Below are 18,453 nucleotides of genomic sequence, written 5' to 3' on the forward strand. Positions count from 1 at the left end.
CTAACTGTCCCAAAAATGTCCTTTATGATAAAGCATAAAATAGTAAAATACTGCTAAGAAAAATCCACTGGATCATTCTCTAGGTTTGTTTTCCATCTTCATATCCTAAAGTAAATACAGCAAATATAATCATTAAGTGCTCAATAAATTTTAGCTGAATTTGAAATTTTAGGTGATTATTAGTACCACCTAAAATTAGTTAGGAGTCTCAAATGGAAAAAGGAGTTGAGGGAAAAGCTTCACATCATTTTTCTTGCAAAAGGCCAATAGCTGCTCATAGTTGAAAAATTCAGTAGTAAAACTAAATAATTTATTGCTGAGTTCATATTTTTTAAAAAGCCCAAAAGCTTTCACAAACTTTCAGATCTTAAAGGCGTTCTTATAAAATCTCATTTCATCTTAAATCAATTATACAAATATTTTTAGATGACACACTAGGCTCTATACCGGGTATCAAAGATACAGTATGTATTCCTGTATATACTGTAAGACAAAGAGGAAGACACGTTTTAAAATAAAGAACTGGCTCATAAGAATCTGACATCAGCTATAAACTCAGGTTAATAAAAGAATCCCAACAAAAAAGTATGATAAATATAATGAAAGGAAAAATATAGGGTACATGGGGAACATATTTTATGGGATAATAACTGAGAAACCAGGGAAAACGTCTTTGAGGAAGTGAATGTAAACTAACATGTGAAAAATAAGTTAGATTATCCAAGCAAAACAGTAAATTCAGTAGTTGGTGGGAAGGAGGGGAGGGATGGGGGATAAGCACATACTAAAATCCTGGATAAAAAAACTGGTGTAGGTGGTCCAGGAACCCACATTCAGTATGGCTAGACCAAAATTCAAACCTGAAAGTTAGATGGGCAGATGACAGATATACTAAAGCTATGTTAAGGAGTTTGACCGTCATCCAAAGTTCAACTGGAAACAACTAATAATTTAGAGAAGGAGTGATATGATTAGGTTTGTATCTAAAAGAACTCTGTAGGGGCAGCATGAAAAATGGATTGGACTGAGAAAGAACAAAGGCAGATAGGCCTTCTGACTAGGCAAATGACGGCTGCACTTAGAATGGTAGTAATAGACATGTGAAGAGGTAGACAGTTTTTTGTTTTTTGATGTGTACCATTTTTAAAGTCTTTATTGAATTTGTTACAATACTGCTTCTGTTTTTTTATGTTTTGGTTTTTTGGCCATGAGGCATGTGGGATCTCAGCTCCCAGGGATTAAACCCACACTCCCTGCATTGGAAGGCGAAGTCTTAACCACTGGACCGCCAGGGATGTCCCTACAGTTTAAAGGACATTACCAAAAATCTGTAAACTACGTATTGTTGCCATCTTACAAATAAGGAACTCAGACTCAAAAGTGTCAAATAATTTCCCTAAATTAACTAGTTCATTAAATATCATACCTAAGGTCTGATGGCAGGTCTATCTCATGCAATGTCTCAAACATTAAAACAAACCAAACAAACAAAAAAAAATACTGAAAATTACCTGTTTATGATGAACTAGCTGCTTTCTTATTTTTCTGGAATATAATCTATCAAGGCTACTGCTGCCTTTGGAAGACCTATTTATGTTCTGGGTGTGCAGATTATTATTAATAAAACTCCACTGGTTACCTACAGGGCAAGGAAAAGTTGTATTAATAATTCTGTTAAATGTGATTTTAAAGTACTATTCACACCCAGAAAACATAAAATGATAAATGTGTCAATAACGACAAAGCAATTTTTAAAAAAATTAAGGAAACCATCATAAAGAAATTGCTAAGAACATCTGACCTTAGAAAAGTTAACCTAGATCCTAAATGACTTTAAGACCACAGTTCTCTCTGCCTCCAATCCTTTCATTAACAGCCAACTTTCTCCACAACTGTTTAAAATTGATCTCTGTACAACACAACTTTGATAATGTCGCTCAACTGTAACAACAACAAAATGCTCACTATTGCCTACTTCAAACTCACATGCTTTTTGTACAGGGACCCAAAAAAAGGGATACTCAATAATCTGATTTAATGACTGCAAAAATAAAGTTGGATAGTTTAAAAAACATGCTGTGTAGCTCTACTTATTCTCATTTTGGAATGTGTCCAGATTATTCCTTGTCACTCTGCTCAGTTCAGGCTTAATCCCATACTTTAACCATCCTCAATGATTTTTTCATGTCTGCTTAACCTAATGACATCTTTTTCTGTTTTCTATTATCCCTTTGTCAAGTCAATTCAAATTCTTCAAGCCCTAAAAAAATGTCTTCTACTAATGTATTTCCATAATACATGAATACTGTAAATAAAAACTAACTCCTCCCATACCATCTGTTACATTCCAACTTTACAGGTAGTTGTATTTAATTGTGTCTTAATTCTACATCCTATAACTGAGACATATAGCATTTGTTAAAAATATTCCCTGTACATGAAAAGAATTCCCCACCCTATTCTCAAACATAATGTGTACCATAAACAACTGATTCATTGGGCTGGCCAAAAAGTTCATTCAGGATTTTCTGTAACATCTTATACCTATAAAACATCTCAAGTGATCTTTTTTTAATATTATAATCCTAATAATGTATAAAATTCTAAGTTTTAAGGCACTTACTATCTGTATTTACATATTAGATGTAGCTACTTCATAAAGTCTTATTAACTTGGAAGAGGAGAAGAAAATTTGTCTTGCACTTTGTCTTTCATTTAAAAAATTTTCTGTGCTTTAAGCTTATGGAGAAAGATTACAACTCGCAAAAATCTGAGAATTTCTATATCTAAGCATAAAAGTCATTTGTAGTTAATTAGTAGAAACATTTTATAATAGTAAATGGAATGATATACTAAACTAAATACAATAACTCTCCACAGATTTCCTTTTTATAAACTTCACCTATATGTATGTTATTCCTGGTAAAGTTAATTAATATTTTACATAAATTACATACAGCTGGAATCTCCAGGCCAATGCCAGTTCTGGAAAAACTGGGTAGTCACTCAAAATCCCCACCAACAGATTATTATAAACTTCTGATACCTGTCATAAACCTCTCCCTGTCTTTACCATTCAAAGGTTTCTTTGCAGCTGCTGCTTCGTCTTCTACAGTTGCCACATAATCCAGCAACCTGGACACCAGCATAACAACCCAACTGATCATGGGAATATCTAGTACTCCTGAATAGAAATGTGAGGAGAAAAAATAATCAGGTGACTCTAAGAATCCTAATGAAATCTGATAAAATAATTATAAAATTAAGACATTTTATAAATCCAAAACACACCATATAATTATGAACACTAATATTTATAGTAAGCCTCAAAACTGAAACCTATGGCCAAAAATGAAGTAACACATCAAATCAAATGGAAGACTTGACAAATGCTTCTTGGTACAAAAATAGATTCATAAGTGTAGCTTGAATCTAACAGGTAATAACTTATAAACTAGAAAACAAGGTATAAGAAGCTATTCCTCGACTTACAGGTGACTGAAATTTAAAGTCTCTCAAGTTATAATTCATACAGTTTTAAACTATGCTCTAAAGTTTTTATTCCAATAACAATTGTCTTGCTCAAATGAAACTCATTATCCATCATGAGAACAGCAATGCTGCCTTAAAGCTTAAACACAAGAGTTTGATTTTATCTATGATAGTATAAAAACAACATACCCACAATAATTCCCAAGTTCAAAACTCACATAAAGAAAAGGTAACATATTTTAAAAAAGCAGTAACCATATGGCAGTCAATCACACAAAGGCTGATCATTCTAAAAAGTCTACATCATAAAACTATTAAAGTGTGCAGCAAAATGAATAGTAAAATAAGTATTTCAGACTAGTCATTTTATAAAAGCAGTATTTACAGGAATCTTAAGTTTTTACTAAAGATCACTAATTTAAATAATACCTTCTGTCCTCCTATGCATGGGTAACTGCGGCTGAAGAGGTGACAGTAAATTATCCAACAGATTAAGTAAGCTTTCTAATACTCCACTATTACTAAGTGATCTCTGACCAATGCAGGAAAGTAACATGAAGACCCTAAAAAAAAAAAAGATACAAATAAAATAGCCAATATGAATCACTTTAAGTGTTCATCTTAAAAATCATTCACTTTGTAATCTAAGAGAGTAATGATAGAATATCTGGTTATTAGTAAGATTTATATCTGGAAGTATAATGTTAAAATTAGCTCTTTTTCAGCTACTGCTTATATTTTCTAATTTTATCTACAAGAAATCAACTAGAGAGAACTGTATAATAGACTCAAAAATATAAATTTGATACATAAAATAACATGATCTGATAGGAAATATTTGTAAACACAGATCTATAAACTCCACAGATTCAGTTAGGAAACTAAAGAATATAGTCCAGTTACATCATGTAGAATCTTCTTCAAAATGCCCTTCACTGGGCATTCCTCAAACTGTGAAAAGACAGGCTTTAGTTCATTTCTCCACACTCAGTATCCACATACACAAGATTTCCAAATCTGAACACTGCGGGAAGCATAAGTCACTAATAACAAATTACTCCAATATTTTCTGACCTACCTATCCTGTGGGAAGATGAGAAGTTGCTCTGAATTGTACAGTTCCTGAAGAACATTAGAAAGAAACTGGCCCCACCATCTTTCACCACCACAGAGTTGAACCAGTAGAAGACCAGTATGTAACCGTATCTTTGGGGTTCCACTGATGCACAGGTGTTTAAAAAGCTCTTCACAGGCCTGGGCATGGAATGTACTCTGCAAAACTGCAGGAACAGAGTGCCCTATTACAAGAAAGAAAACAGTAAAATTTCCTAGTTAAGAGCATGCTATAGTATCAACATCAGCATCCCTAGATAGGCTTTCCTCTTTACCAGCATATTTTTGGTCTATTTATTTTCCTATTCATTTATTTACTCCTTATATGTAGAATTTTAACTGTCAAATACTTGGAGAAAAGAAGAATTAGCAATTATATCAATTATATTTCTTTTTCTGTGGAGTTCAGTGTATCAGATGGCTGTGTGTGCACGTGCGCACATTACATCATATATAATAATCAAAAATAGCTCCTGGTTAGAAAATGACAGTTCTGTATTAGATTAGCAATTTATTAACAGTTTTCACCGTTGCACTTTCAAACATTATTTATTGTTTTGCTAGTAACACAATGATATGACACATCAATAGCGGAAACTCAAGAAAAAAATCATCAAAAATCTATTTAAGAGATAGCCTCTCCACCAGAGGACAGACAGCAGAAGCAAGAAGAACTACAATCCTGCAGCCTGTGGAACAAAAACCACATTCACAGAAACAGAGACAAGATGAAAAGGCAGAGGGCTACATCCCAGATGAAGGAACAAGATAAAACCCCAGAAAAACAACTAAATGAAAATAGGCAACCTTCCAGAAAAAGAATTCAGAATAATGATAGTGAAGATGATCCAGGACCTCGGAAAAAGAATGGAGGCAAAGATCGAAAGGATGCAAGAAATGTTTAACAAAGTCCTAGAAGAATTAAAGAACAAACAGAGATGAACAATACAATAAGTGATTCCTACACTAGAAGGAATCAACAGCAGAATAACTAAGGCAGAAGAATGGATAAGCGACCTGGAAGACAGAATGGTGGAATTCACTGCTGCGGAACAGAATAAAGAAAAAAGAATGAAAAGAAATGAAGACAGCCTAAGAGACCTCTGGGACAACATTAAACACAACAACTTTCACATTACAGGGGTCTCAGAAGGAGAAGAGAAAGGACCCGAGAAAATATTTGAAGAGACTGTAATTGAAAACTTCCTTAACATGGGAAAGGAAATAGCCACCCAAGTCCAGGAAGCGCAGCGAGTCCCATACAGGACAAACCCAAGGAGAAACACGCCAAGACACACAGTAATCAAATTGGCAAAAATTAAAGACAAAGAAAAATTATTAAAAGCAGCAAGGGAAAAAACGACAAATAACACACAAGGGAACTCCCATAACGTTAACAGCTGATTTCTCAGCAGAAACTCTACAAGCCAGAAGGGAGTGGCATGATATACTTGAAGTGATGAAAGGGAAGAACCTACAACCAAGATTACTCTACCCAGCAAGGATCTCATTCAGATCCCATGGAGAAATCAAAAGCTTTACAGACAAGCAAAAGCTAAGAAAATTCAGCACCATAAAACCAGCTCTACAAAAAATACTAAAGGAACCTCTACATGGGAAACACAAGAGAAGAAAAGGACCTACAAAAAACAAACCCAAAACAATTAATAAAATGGTCACAGGAACATACATATCGATAATTACCTTAAACGTGAATGGATTAAATGTTCCAAGCAAAAGACACAGGCTTGCTGAATGGATATAAAAACAAGACCCTCCGGGAGGATCCCACATGCCACGGAGCGGCTGGGCCCGGGAGCCATGGCCGCTGAGTGTGCGTGTCCGGAGCCTGTGCTCTGCAGCGGGAGAGGCCACAGCGGTGAGAGGCCCGTGTACCGAAGAAAAAAAAACAAAAACAAGACCCACATATATGCTGTCTACGAGAGACCCACTTCAGACCTAAGGACACATTCAGACTGAAAGTGAGGGGATGGAAAAAGATATTCCATGCAAATGGAAATCAAAAGAAATCTGCAGGGCTTCCCTAGTGGCGCAGTGGTTCAGAGTCCGCCTGCCGATGCAGGGGACGCGGGTTCGTGCCCCGGTCCGGGAAGATCCCACATGCCGTGGAGCGGCTGGGCCCGTGAGCCATGGCCGCTGAGCCTGTGCGTCCGGAGCCTGTGCTCTGCAACGGGGGAGGCCACAACAGTGAGAGGCCCGCGTATGGCAAAAAAAAAAAAAAAAAAGGCAGAAGACCTAAATAGACATTTCTCCAAAGAAGACATATAGATGGCCAAGAAGCACATGAAAAGCTGCTCAACATCACTAATTATTAGAGAAATGCAAATCAAAACTACAATGAGGTATCACCTCACACCAGTTAGAATGGGCATCATCAGAAAATCTACAAACAACAAATGCTGGAGAGGGTGTGGAGAAAAGGGAACCCTCTTGCACTGTTGGTGGGAATGTAAATTGATAGAGCCACTATGGAGAACAGTATGGAGGTTCCTTAAAAAACTAAAAATAGAATTACCATATGATCCAGCAATCCCACTACTGGGCATATACCCAGAGAAAACCATAATTCAAAAAGACACATGCACCCCAATGTTCACTGCAGCACTATTTACAATAGCCCGGTCATGGAAGCAACCTAAATGCCCATCGACAGACGAATGGATAAAGAAGATGTGGTACGTATATACAATGGAATATTCCTCAGCCATAAAAAGGAACGAAATTGGGTCATTTGTAGAGATGTGGATGGATCTAGAGACTGTCATACAGAGTGAAGTAAGTCAGAAAGAGAAAAACAAATATCGTATATTAACGTATATATGTGGAACCTAGAAAAATCGTACAGATGAACCGGTTTGCAGGGGAGAAATAGAGACACAGATGTAGAAAACAAATGTATGGCCACCAAGTGGGGAAAGCGGCTGGGGGGGTGGGATGAATTGGGAGATTGGGATTGACATGTATACACTGATGTGTATAAAATGGATGACTAATAAGAACCTGCTGTATAATAAAAATAAAGTAAAATTCAAAAAATTTAAAAAATAATCTATTTAAGAAAAACAAAAATAAGGGGAAAAAATGAATTAACCTAAAAACACATTACATAAAAACATCAGAAAGGATACCAAAATAAACAGAACCCAGGAAATATGAATACAACAAAACATGCAACAAAATCACATCAAATATATTTCCGGCCTTTTTAAATACTTAAGTCAAATACAAACCATTGGAAGAGTGAAGAAGGCTGAGTAAAGTGTCCAATAAATATCTGATGATAGTACGTAACTGCTCTGTGGAAGACGTCTGAATTAAATCTTTTGGGTCTGAAGTTTCATTCAACATCCTCCTACTTGCTCCAAGAGCTACTCTGAGCCTCTGCACTGCATTATGAGCCAAATTTAGTTGAAGCTGTAGCTGAATACAGTCCTGATAGGCAGAAAAGACCCTGCTGTCCTCCTCGACGGCCTTGTCTGGCTTTCTCAAAAAGTACTGTGCATTGTTAGCACTGTTGAGAGGAGGAAGATCAATACTTTGCAAAAGAGTTTCTAGTCGATGACAAGCCAAGTTATACCTGTAAGTAAAAAATAAACGAACAAAATAATTCCTGCAATGTTCTCTTTGACATACATGTACGAATACACACTAAAATTAAATCTCTAAAACAAGTTAACACACAACCATTAAAAAGAATTAATCAATGTCAATTCATCAATTGGTAAGTACTAAAAAAAAAGAACCAATTATTTAATCACAATATATTAATGCATTAAACATTATTGTAACATGCTAGTGTCCTACTGCCTTTTTCTCTTTTCTATACACTTATGAAAAGTCATTTCTTGACAAGTATGTGGGAGACATTATAGAAAATATAGGGTTTCAATAAGACTAAAATATATTGCAATTTTCTACTAACCTGCACTGTATATCCTCCTGTAGAGCAACCATCATTGTTAAATGCTGGTCAATTTCTGGTTGGTTTGCAGATTCTCCCTCTCCCCTCAGAGGATCATGCATTAATTTCAGTTCACTCTCCCAAGGCAAGATATAGGTATGACCATAGTAAAATCCTAATGGGATTTTAGCTCTGGCATTTGTACTTCCATAGCGTCCAATGACAGTGATCTGAAATGAAAACTTATAAATATACATAACCACCCATCTACCACAATAAAAATCTGAGTCATGTATTTTAAAAGATAATTATATTATAAATTATAAAAAGATACTTTTGTTTTTATTTTTTAATTGAAGTATAGTTGAATTACAATGTTGTATTAATTTCTGCTGTACAGCAAAGTGATTCAGTTATACATAATTTTTCCATTATGGTTTACCACAGGATATTGAATATGGTTCCCTGTGCTATAAGGATACTTTTAAATTATATGTCTGAATATTTTCCATAACTTATCAGAAACATGGAAGGCATATCAATTCATTTTCTTGAAGTTCTTTACCTTCATGAATCTACACACTGGAGGTGGTATCAAATCATGAAGAATTAGTGAATGGGTGCTTATATCTGTTGCCACTACCAGTCGCCTCCCATCAACCTCTTCTCCTAATGTCCAAATGTCAATTGACAAGGAGGCCAAGTCTCCACAAGTGGGAATCAATACGTCTGTCAACAGTATTGGTCTACCAAAATCCAAGGTCACAAATCTCCTTGCTCCTATGAGAGATAGAGAGCAACAGCTGACACAAAATACCATGTATCAATTAACCAAAAGACACACTCTGAAACAATCTGGAACATTCATCTTAAAATATGAAATCAACTCACTAAACTACAAACAAGAAGAAATGTTAATAATTCTCATTCAAAAACTGTCTAAAACCTCAATTTATATTAGTTTGAACCCCAAGATTTAAGTAAAAAATATACAAGAATAAGTTTGTTACTATGAAGGCAATCAACTGTACATATAAGCTTATTTTAAAACTTTAGAGCAAAAAAAGGTAAAGCAGCAAAAATATAGATTAATTCAATGAAGTACCTGTCGGTTTTTCTTTCAGTCATTTGGTCTTTTAATTTTACAACTAAATGTATTTATTACTGATACCAAATTTTATTATTTGATTTTGGTTTTCTTAAGCCTTATTTAACATCTTTTGGAGTTGCATCTTACATTGGGGTTAAGATGTAAAGGACAAGCGTAAGGCTGAAATCACATGTAGTCATTACTACCACACTAAAAAATCTCTGAGGAAGGTCCTCCAATGGAGACAGATAAAACTTACTTACAAACAATGCTTCCCTCCCATACTGACACATCACTGTCTCTTCAGCTCAGTACCAAATGAAGTAGAAGGCTTACTCTTAAGGGCGACACTAAAGAGACAGTATGTCTTTTTTTTGTGTAAGCTCATATATTAACAAAAGAATGATCTGAGAGAAACAGAGGAGCAGATTTGCATCTCTCAACTCACACACATTTCAGGAATAAGCTCAATTAGTGAAACAGCAGGCATTAATAAAATCCTACTTATTTTTCTTCTTTATTGTGTTAGGGGCAGATAGTAACCTTACCAGTTACATTTTACAGTGAAGGAACCCAACTAAATTTAACTTGTAGGACTAGTGCTATCTCCACAGAGCCATTTTAAGGAAAACAAGGCAGTATTTTCCTAAACAGAAAGACTACTGAACAAAAAACATAATTCTCCCCCCTTTAGGGGGCTTACGTGCCACAGTCGAGTCCACAGATAGAAAACCAAATCATAGTGTAAACAACTGCTGACATTTCATAGAGACTGGACAACAACGAATTTCAGTCTATATGCCATGAACACTAATTACTGTTACCAATGAATGATTAGTTGGGCAGAAAACAGCATGTAACACTTTAATTTTTAAAACTCTCTCTTCCAAAGAGGAAACAACCCACTGCAATAAAGCAAATATGGTTCAACTCTTCATATGATGAGAAGTGATACAGTATGCACTATATACATGTTAATTCCTCCTATAAAACATACCTAAGGACTTCATTAAATTCTGCTGCTGTTCAAGCCCAGAAATAACATTTGGTAAGATAATAAGGCAAATATTGCCTACAGTGTATTAGTAAACATGCTCTAATTAAAAGCAACTATCCTGATCACAGGTCTGTAGCATATAAGCACGGTAGAAGCCTAAGTAAAATTTGAACTATCCAGAGACCATGAAATGTTAGTAATCCTACTCAGTTATTTTAATTAGCAGTAATTTTGTCAGCTATTCTCAAAAAATGGTTCCAACATTAGAATGCTAGTCTTAATGAATACTTCTTTAAGCATAATTTTTAGTGTAATGGTAATTGATCAGCTACAATAAAGACAGATATTTATGTCAACCATAGTTCAACAGACGAGATTCTTTTTTTTTAAAATTAATTAATTAATTTTTGACTGCATTAGGTCTTCGCTGCTGCGTGTGGGCTTTTCTCTAGCTGCGGTGAGCAGGGGCTACTCTTCGTTGCGGTGCGCAGGCTTCTCATTGCAGTGGCTTCTCTTGTTGCAGAGCACGGGCTCTAGGCACGCGGGCTTCAACAGTTGTGGCTCCTGGGCTCTAGATCGCAGGCTCAGTAGTTGTGGTTCACGGGCTTAGCTGCTCCATGGCATGTGGGATCTTCCCAGACCAGGGCTTGAACCCATGTCTCCTGCATTGGCAGGCGGATTCTCAACCACTGCACCAGCAGGGAAGCCCCAGGTGAGATTCTTATACAGAAGAAATCCACTGTTTGGATACAATTAATGAAACCACTCAGCAGCACTCTTCCATTCAACTTGGTAAGCACACAGCTTGAGCCTTATGTAATGTTTATTCTTGGTAAAAAGCACTTTCCCAAGAGCAGATGTGATTTATTTGCACAGGAAAATCAAACTACAAAATATTAAGTCTTCAAAGGGCCAGCAGACAAGGCAAAAAAAATATTTTAAGCAAATCAAAGATTACCTGAATGCATCCGTTCTATAATAATGGACTGGTGAGGGGGAGGCTGAAGAAAATGTGAAGCATGAGAAATTGCAAGGGCTAGACCAGAGCCAAGTGGATTCTAGAAAAGAAAAAAGTATAACTCTATATTGATATCACTCTTGCTCTATAAAAACTAATAACCATAATATAAAGTTAACAAGTCCCATTTCCAGATGTATATTCTGTAACATTAAATAAAAAATCTAATTTGATATAACAAGTTAACATAATAAAACTTTGCTTTCTAAAGTTAGCGTATACATCAAAATACTTTTAAATGTCTAAGCGAACACCTATTTAAAATATAGTAATTTACCATTCTGGACTTGTTGGAATTTTTGTTATGTGCAGCAAGATTGACTGCTGGGGGATCAATAACTGAGCCTGGGAAAAGCTGTGCAAGTTCGGCATTAATCACAACGGAAACTGCTTCATTGGGTGGGGTGAGTGGTGGAGTCATAAAAAGTGGTGTTGTTTTTGGAGTGGGTGGAATAACATCAGATGGATGAATGAAGAATCCAGGGGCTGCCACTGGGTTGGAAGGCACAGAGTTGTGAACAGGACCTACTGCTGATGCTGCGGATGCTGCTGCAGCTGCTGCAGCTGTTGTCTGATGTAACTTGGCTTCCAGCTTCGCTTTCTGTAAAAGAAGTAAAAGCAACAAATATAGACTAATCCTGCCTATCTAAATTGTGGGGAATACTACGTGGGTATATATTGTGAAAATAAACATGATTAACTGTATCCTAGTTCAATAAAAAGGAAATTAAGTAAAAAATGGACTCAACATGGAGTACTTCTATGCTATATATGTGTGTGTGTGTGAGTGTGTGTGTGTGTGTGTGTATAATACACACACACACACACACATACTTCCTTAAATATTTGATATAAACTTTCCTGAGTATTTGGGAAATAGGAATTTCTCAAAGCAAAGGCGGAAAGGAACCAGAACAATTAAATGTAAATAAGGAAAGAAAGTTCTCCTCAAAACAAAATATTAACAGGAAATGGATTCTCATGCTGCCTAACCTGATACAATTTGTCACCTGGAACTGTATGAAGTTTCCAAAACATCTGCTATTATTAGTAAATTTTAATTCACGCTAAGTTAATTGGTCTTTAAAATGTTGTTTTAGGTTTTTCAATCCATTAAAATAGTAACTTTTAACTCTTATGTTTGACCAAGAGTGTTTATAAACAGAGTAAAGGATGGAACTTACTTAAAGACTGCAAAGAAAATATCAATTATATTCCCCCAGATATGTATCAAAGAAAATGCATTTATATAAGTTTTAAAAATTTAAGTATATCACAAAGATGTTACCTCAATTTTTGTAGAAAATGATTAGCTCAGATCGGTCAACCTTTACAAAAATAATGGTCATTTTTACAGTATTTTTTCAGCTTTTGAAGTTTAGAGACAGCATGAACAAAGAGCCAAATAGTCTCCAACCTGTTGCTGAAGCTTCAAAAGCTGCTGCTGTTTCTCTTGCAGCACCTGCAGCTGTTGCTCGGCTGAAGCCATTGCATGAGAGAGAGACTGCAAAGCTACCTGGGCTGCTGAACTCAGGGCTGTCGAAGCTTCCCCAACTGTCCCAGATGATAGTCCACCTACTGCAGGAGTAACCCCGAAGGAACTCACTGGCATAAGACAAGGGGGGAAAAGAAACAGGATGAAGAAAAGGTTCACAGAGAAACATATACAAAGTATATACTACTTTCACACTAAAACTACAGTTAATTTTCCTTTAAAAAATAAGACTCTTTAGAGGAAATCTTAATGGTAAAAGTATATCAATAATAATAGTATTCAAGTATAAGGGATCCAGGAATGACTTTTGATCAAAGAAAAATTAGTATGCTTTTGAGTTTAAAAATGTTGTCAGCATGGAAGAAATTTCATTTAACATGGCTAAACTCTTACGCAATTTGAGCATAAGAAACAGGCTGAGTTTCCTTTACTAAGTTTCTTACAGCAACACCACCTTCTTCTCCCTCCCCTAAAAAGCTCAAACAACTTTCAATTACAAGAACATCATTTAACAAGACTGACAACACCTATTTCCTCATTTAAAGCATAGCCTGGAAAAGAGAATCTTGCCCACAAAGAATATGCAAAGCAATGTTTCCTACCATATGCTCCTCAGAACATAAGAAGAGGAGAAGCATGTCAGATGCACAGTCAAATAAGTCTGGCACACACTGCTTACCCATGAACATTACCATCATTACAGGCCTATGAAATCGCACGAAGTTAAAATTTTTTTACTCCTCTTTTCAATGTTATTCAAATATACAGCATAAAAGAACTTTTTTCCCATGATATATTTACCAGTATCTGTGTAAAACATTTTGGAAAAAGATGAAATAAAAACTTAATTTCATAAACTCACACGATTAATCTTCGACAAAGGAGGCAAGAACATACAATGGAGAAAAGACAGTCTCTTCAGCAAGTGGTGCTGGGAAAGCTGGACAGCCCCATGTAAATCAATGAAGTTAGAACACACCCTCACACCATACACAAAAAGAAACTCAAAATGGCTGAAAGACTTAAATATAAGACATGACACCATAAAACTCCCAGAAGAGATCACAGGCAAAACATTCTCTGACATAAATCGTACCAATGTCTCCCAAGGCAATAGAAATAAAAGCAAAAATAAACAAATGGGACCTAATCAAACTTACAGGCTTTTGCACAGCAAAGGAAACCATAAACAAAACAAAAAGACAACCTGTAAGAAAATATTTGCAAACGATGTGATAAACAAGGGCTTAATTTCCAAAATATACAAACAGCTCATACAACTCAATAACAAAATAACAAACAACCCAATCAAAAAATGGGCAGAAGACCTAAATAGACATTTCTCCAAAGAAGACATACAGATGGCCAATAGGCACAAGAAAATATGTTCAACATCACTAATAATTAGAGAAATGCAAAACAAAACTACAATGAGGTACCACCTCACACTGGTCAGAATGGCCATCATTAAAAAGTCTACAAATAACAAATGCTGGAGAGGGTGTGGAGAAAAGGGAACCCTCCTACTCCTACACTGTTGGTGGCAATGTGAACTGGTGCAGCCACTATGGAAAACAGTATGTAGGTTCCTTAAAAAACTAAAAATAGAATTGCCATATGATTCGGCAATCCCACTCCTGGACATACATCCAGAGAAAACTCTAATTTGAAAAGATACGTGCACCCCAATGTTCATGGCTGCGCTATTTACAATAGCCAGGACATGGAAGCAACCTAAATGTCCATCAACAGACGAATGGATAAAGAAGATGTGGTACATATATACAATGGAATACTACTCATCCATGAAAAAGAATGAAATAATTAATGCCATATGCAGCAACATGGATGGACCTGGAGATTATTATACTAAGTGAAGTAAGAGAAAGACTGACTTATATTAAGGAAAGATAACTGTTACAATAATAACAAATGTTTAGTATGTATTACCTACTACCTTACACTGTTTTAGTTAATTACTACATTCAACAAATGAACCCTGAAGGGCAGGTACTATGATTCTGGTCTTTAGTTGATTAAGTAAAGAATGGCTCAGAGAAGTTACCCTGTAGAGTTACCTAATGGTAGAACTAGGGTTAGAACCAAGGGCTGTGTGAAATCAAACCTAACATGAGGCATAGTGCTAAGCATGGAACTTACATCAACTCATTTAATCTTTGCAATGGCACATGAGTAGGTAATATATTATCCCATTTTACAGATAATGTATCTAAAATTGAGGGAACTATATGGCAGAAACTAACACAACATTTTAAATCAACTATTCTCCAATAAAAATAAAAATAAATAAAATAAAATTGAGGGAAGTAATCTGCTCATAAATACCTGAAAAGGGGAGAAAAAAGGTAATCTGACAGCCTATCTTAACATCTAACAATGACTATATTATGCCAGAATTCAAATAAACTATTTTTAAAAACTAAGCTATAATCACAAGATTGAAATAACAACAAAACTGTGCATAGCCTCTTAACAATTAAAACTCAACTTAAAAAAAAAACATGATCATTACAGTGTAGCCATCATACACCTCATTTAACTTGCACAAATTCAACTATGTAAGCTTGGGCAAAGAAAGAGCAATCATAACTCATATAAGTTGTGTGCTGCAAAATGAAATCCACTTGCTCCATCAAGTGTTCCACCAAAGCAACAGCAGTTCATTCCAACTCTAGAGGGAAAATTATTAGACTTACTAAGGCATTTATGTTGTACTTGTACTTTGGGGTAATTTAAGTGGTTTTTCAATATTAACCATGTGTATTTTAGCCCTTTACTGATTTTAAAAATCTAATGCCCAAATAATATTTAAAGGAAAATGAGCTAAGTCACAAGAAACACATAAGAGACATAAACAACCCAAGAAAAATAAGTCATCCTGCTACTATAAAACTAATTTTTAAATCTTTTGCACAGTCTGAGTTTTCAATACCATTTTCTATTTTTATACTAAGAGCCTCTAAAACTAGATATAAAAAAAAAGAGGTGAGAACAAGAAAAAGATGACTACCATCACCATTCCTAATCAGTATAAATGCAGGAAGTCCTAGGAAGCATGACAGAGCAAGAAAAAGAAATAAAAGATATAACAACTAGACAAACAACAAAGTAAAAATCTCTTTATTAACAGATGATATAATTGTGTATATTTAAACTCCCTAAAAAAAAAAATCCCTAAGAATATACAATCTACAAGAATTAATAAGTTAATATAGCAGTGTCACCAGGTATGAGATTAATATACACAGATCAATTATACTTCTATAGACCAGCAAGAAAAACCTGGAAATAAAATTAAGAAAAATAGCACTTATAATAGCATAAAAAATCAAATAGCTAGGTACAAATCTAAAAAGGATGTGCAAAACTTCTAGTGCACCAAGAACTATAAGACATCACCAAGATAAATGGAATACCTAATTTAGCATAAATATATACTAAAGAATATTACCATGTTAATGGACTGGAAGTCTTAATGTTAAGATGTCAATCCTCCCAAACTGACTTATATTCAAACCCCATATTAAAATACAATAAGTTTTTTGAGTATAAATTATCAATCCAATTCTAAAATTTAAATGGAATTACTGAGATCTAATGTACAGCACATTGATTATAGATCATAATACTGCATTATATACTTGAAAGTTACAAAGAGAGTAAATCTTAAATGTTCTCACCACAAAAAAGAAATAGTAATTCTGTGACGCGATGAAGGTATTAGCTAATGCTATGGAGGTAATCATTTTACAATATATAAATTTTTCAAAACAACACACTGTACACCTTAAACTTGCTCACTGTTATATGTCATTTATATTTCAATAAAGCTGGAAAAAATGGAAATACAAAAGACCCAGAATCTTTATGAAAGAGCACCTTTAAGAAAAAGAATGTTGGTGGATTACACTCCTAGGTATACACTCAAGAGAACTGAAAACATACATCACAATGAACACTTAACACAAAAATGTTCACAGCAGTATTTTTCTTAATAGCCAAAAAGAGGAAACAACCCAAATGTCCATTAACTGCTGAGTAGATAAACGAAATGTGGTATATCCAAAAAAATTTTTAAGTGGTAAATATAAAATGGAATATTATTCAGCTACAAAAATGATGTACTTAGACATGCTAAATGGACAAACCTTGAAAATATTAAACCAACTGGAAGAACCCAGACAAAAAGGTCATATACTATATGATTCCACATTTATGGGAAATGTCCAGGGTAGGCAAATCCATAGACTCAAAACAGATTAGTGATTGCTAGAAGATGGGGGAGAGGGGAATTGGGAGTGACTGTTAATGGTTACAGGGTTTCTTTCTGGAGTGATTAAAACGCTCTGGAATTAGTGGTAATGACTGCACAACACTATGAAAACTTCATATATAAATTTTCTAAATCTACCAAAAAAGAAAAAAAGTTGGTAGATTTGTACTAGCAGATCTTAAGACTTAACATAAAGTTACAGTAATTAAGACAATGAGGTACTGGCATAAGGCTAGATAAACTGACCAAAGGAACAGAAATGACCCACACAGATAGCAAACACATAATTCTGAAGAGAGGTGACATTGCAGTAGAGTGAAGGAAAGATAGCTTTTCCCCCACAAATGATTACACATCAGAAGAGAGAAAGAGTAAACTAAGATGAATTAGAAGAAAATACCCATAGTAAAAAAAGAGATTTAAAAGTTGAAATTATGTCAGTTATAGTGATGAAGTATAACATACATGAAATTGGAGATGCAAAAAGAAAGAAGATAAAAAACAGGGCAGAAGCAGTGTTTCAACAGTTAATGGCTGAGATCTTTCTAAAGCTGATGGAAGATACGAAGTAAGCATTCAAGAAGCTCTGTGAATCCCAACCAGGATAATTACAACTGAAACCACATATAGGAAATCATAGAAAAATGCTGAAAACAGAGAGAAAGGAGGTGAAGGGGAGAAATCAAGGAGGGCGGGGGAAGAGTATGAATCTCAAAAACACCTTGAAAACTGACAATGACATTAAAAAAGGAATAATAAGACTGACAAGTGATGTCTAACAAAAACAGTGTAAAGTAAAATGAAAGATTACCTTTAAATAACTAGAAGAAATAATAGCTGGCTTACAATTCTATAACATGTGAAATACTCTTCAAGAATGAAGATGGGGGCTTCCCTGGTGGCGCAGTGGTTAAGAATCCACCTGCCAATGCAGGGGACATGGGTTCAAGCCCTGGTCCAGAAAGATCCCACATGCTGCGGGGCAACTAAGCCCATGCGCCACAACTACTGAGCCTGCGCTCTAGACCCCAC

The 18,453-nt window shown here is 35.2% G+C and overlaps 1 protein-coding gene across 7 annotated transcripts in view; it reads right to left on the minus strand.

Moving 5' to 3' along the window:
* BIRC6 (baculoviral IAP repeat containing 6) overlaps positions 1 to 18,453 on the minus strand; it is a 234,405-nt gene that overhangs the window by 134,935 nt on the left and 81,017 nt on the right. For 3 of the 7 annotated variants that reach the window (XM_060026860.1, XM_060026856.1, XM_060026862.1), the window contains exons 24-33: positions 13,050 to 13,237; positions 11,910 to 12,233; positions 11,573 to 11,672; positions 9,093 to 9,307; positions 8,549 to 8,757; positions 7,857 to 8,203; positions 4,571 to 4,790; positions 3,922 to 4,055; positions 3,047 to 3,184; positions 1,512 to 1,639 (exon numbers count right to left, since the gene is read on the minus strand). In XM_060026860.1, coding sequence (XP_059882843.1) covers positions 1,512 to 1,639; positions 3,047 to 3,184; positions 3,922 to 4,055; positions 4,571 to 4,790; positions 7,857 to 8,203; positions 8,549 to 8,757; positions 9,093 to 9,307; positions 11,573 to 11,672; positions 11,910 to 12,233; positions 13,050 to 13,237 — 2,003 coding nt within the window. The remainder of the gene's footprint in view (positions 1 to 1,511; positions 1,640 to 3,046; positions 3,185 to 3,921; positions 4,056 to 4,570; positions 4,791 to 7,856; positions 8,204 to 8,548; positions 8,758 to 9,092; positions 9,308 to 11,572; positions 11,673 to 11,909; positions 12,234 to 13,049; positions 13,238 to 18,453) is intronic. The other 4 variants (XM_060026859.1, XM_060026858.1, XM_060026857.1 and 1 more) reach the window with 3 other exon arrangements.

This window comes from Delphinus delphis, chromosome 12 (genome assembly GCF_949987515.2).
Source record: "Delphinus delphis chromosome 12, mDelDel1.2, whole genome shotgun sequence".
Lineage (NCBI taxonomy): Eukaryota > Metazoa > Chordata > Mammalia > Artiodactyla > Delphinidae > Delphinus > Delphinus delphis.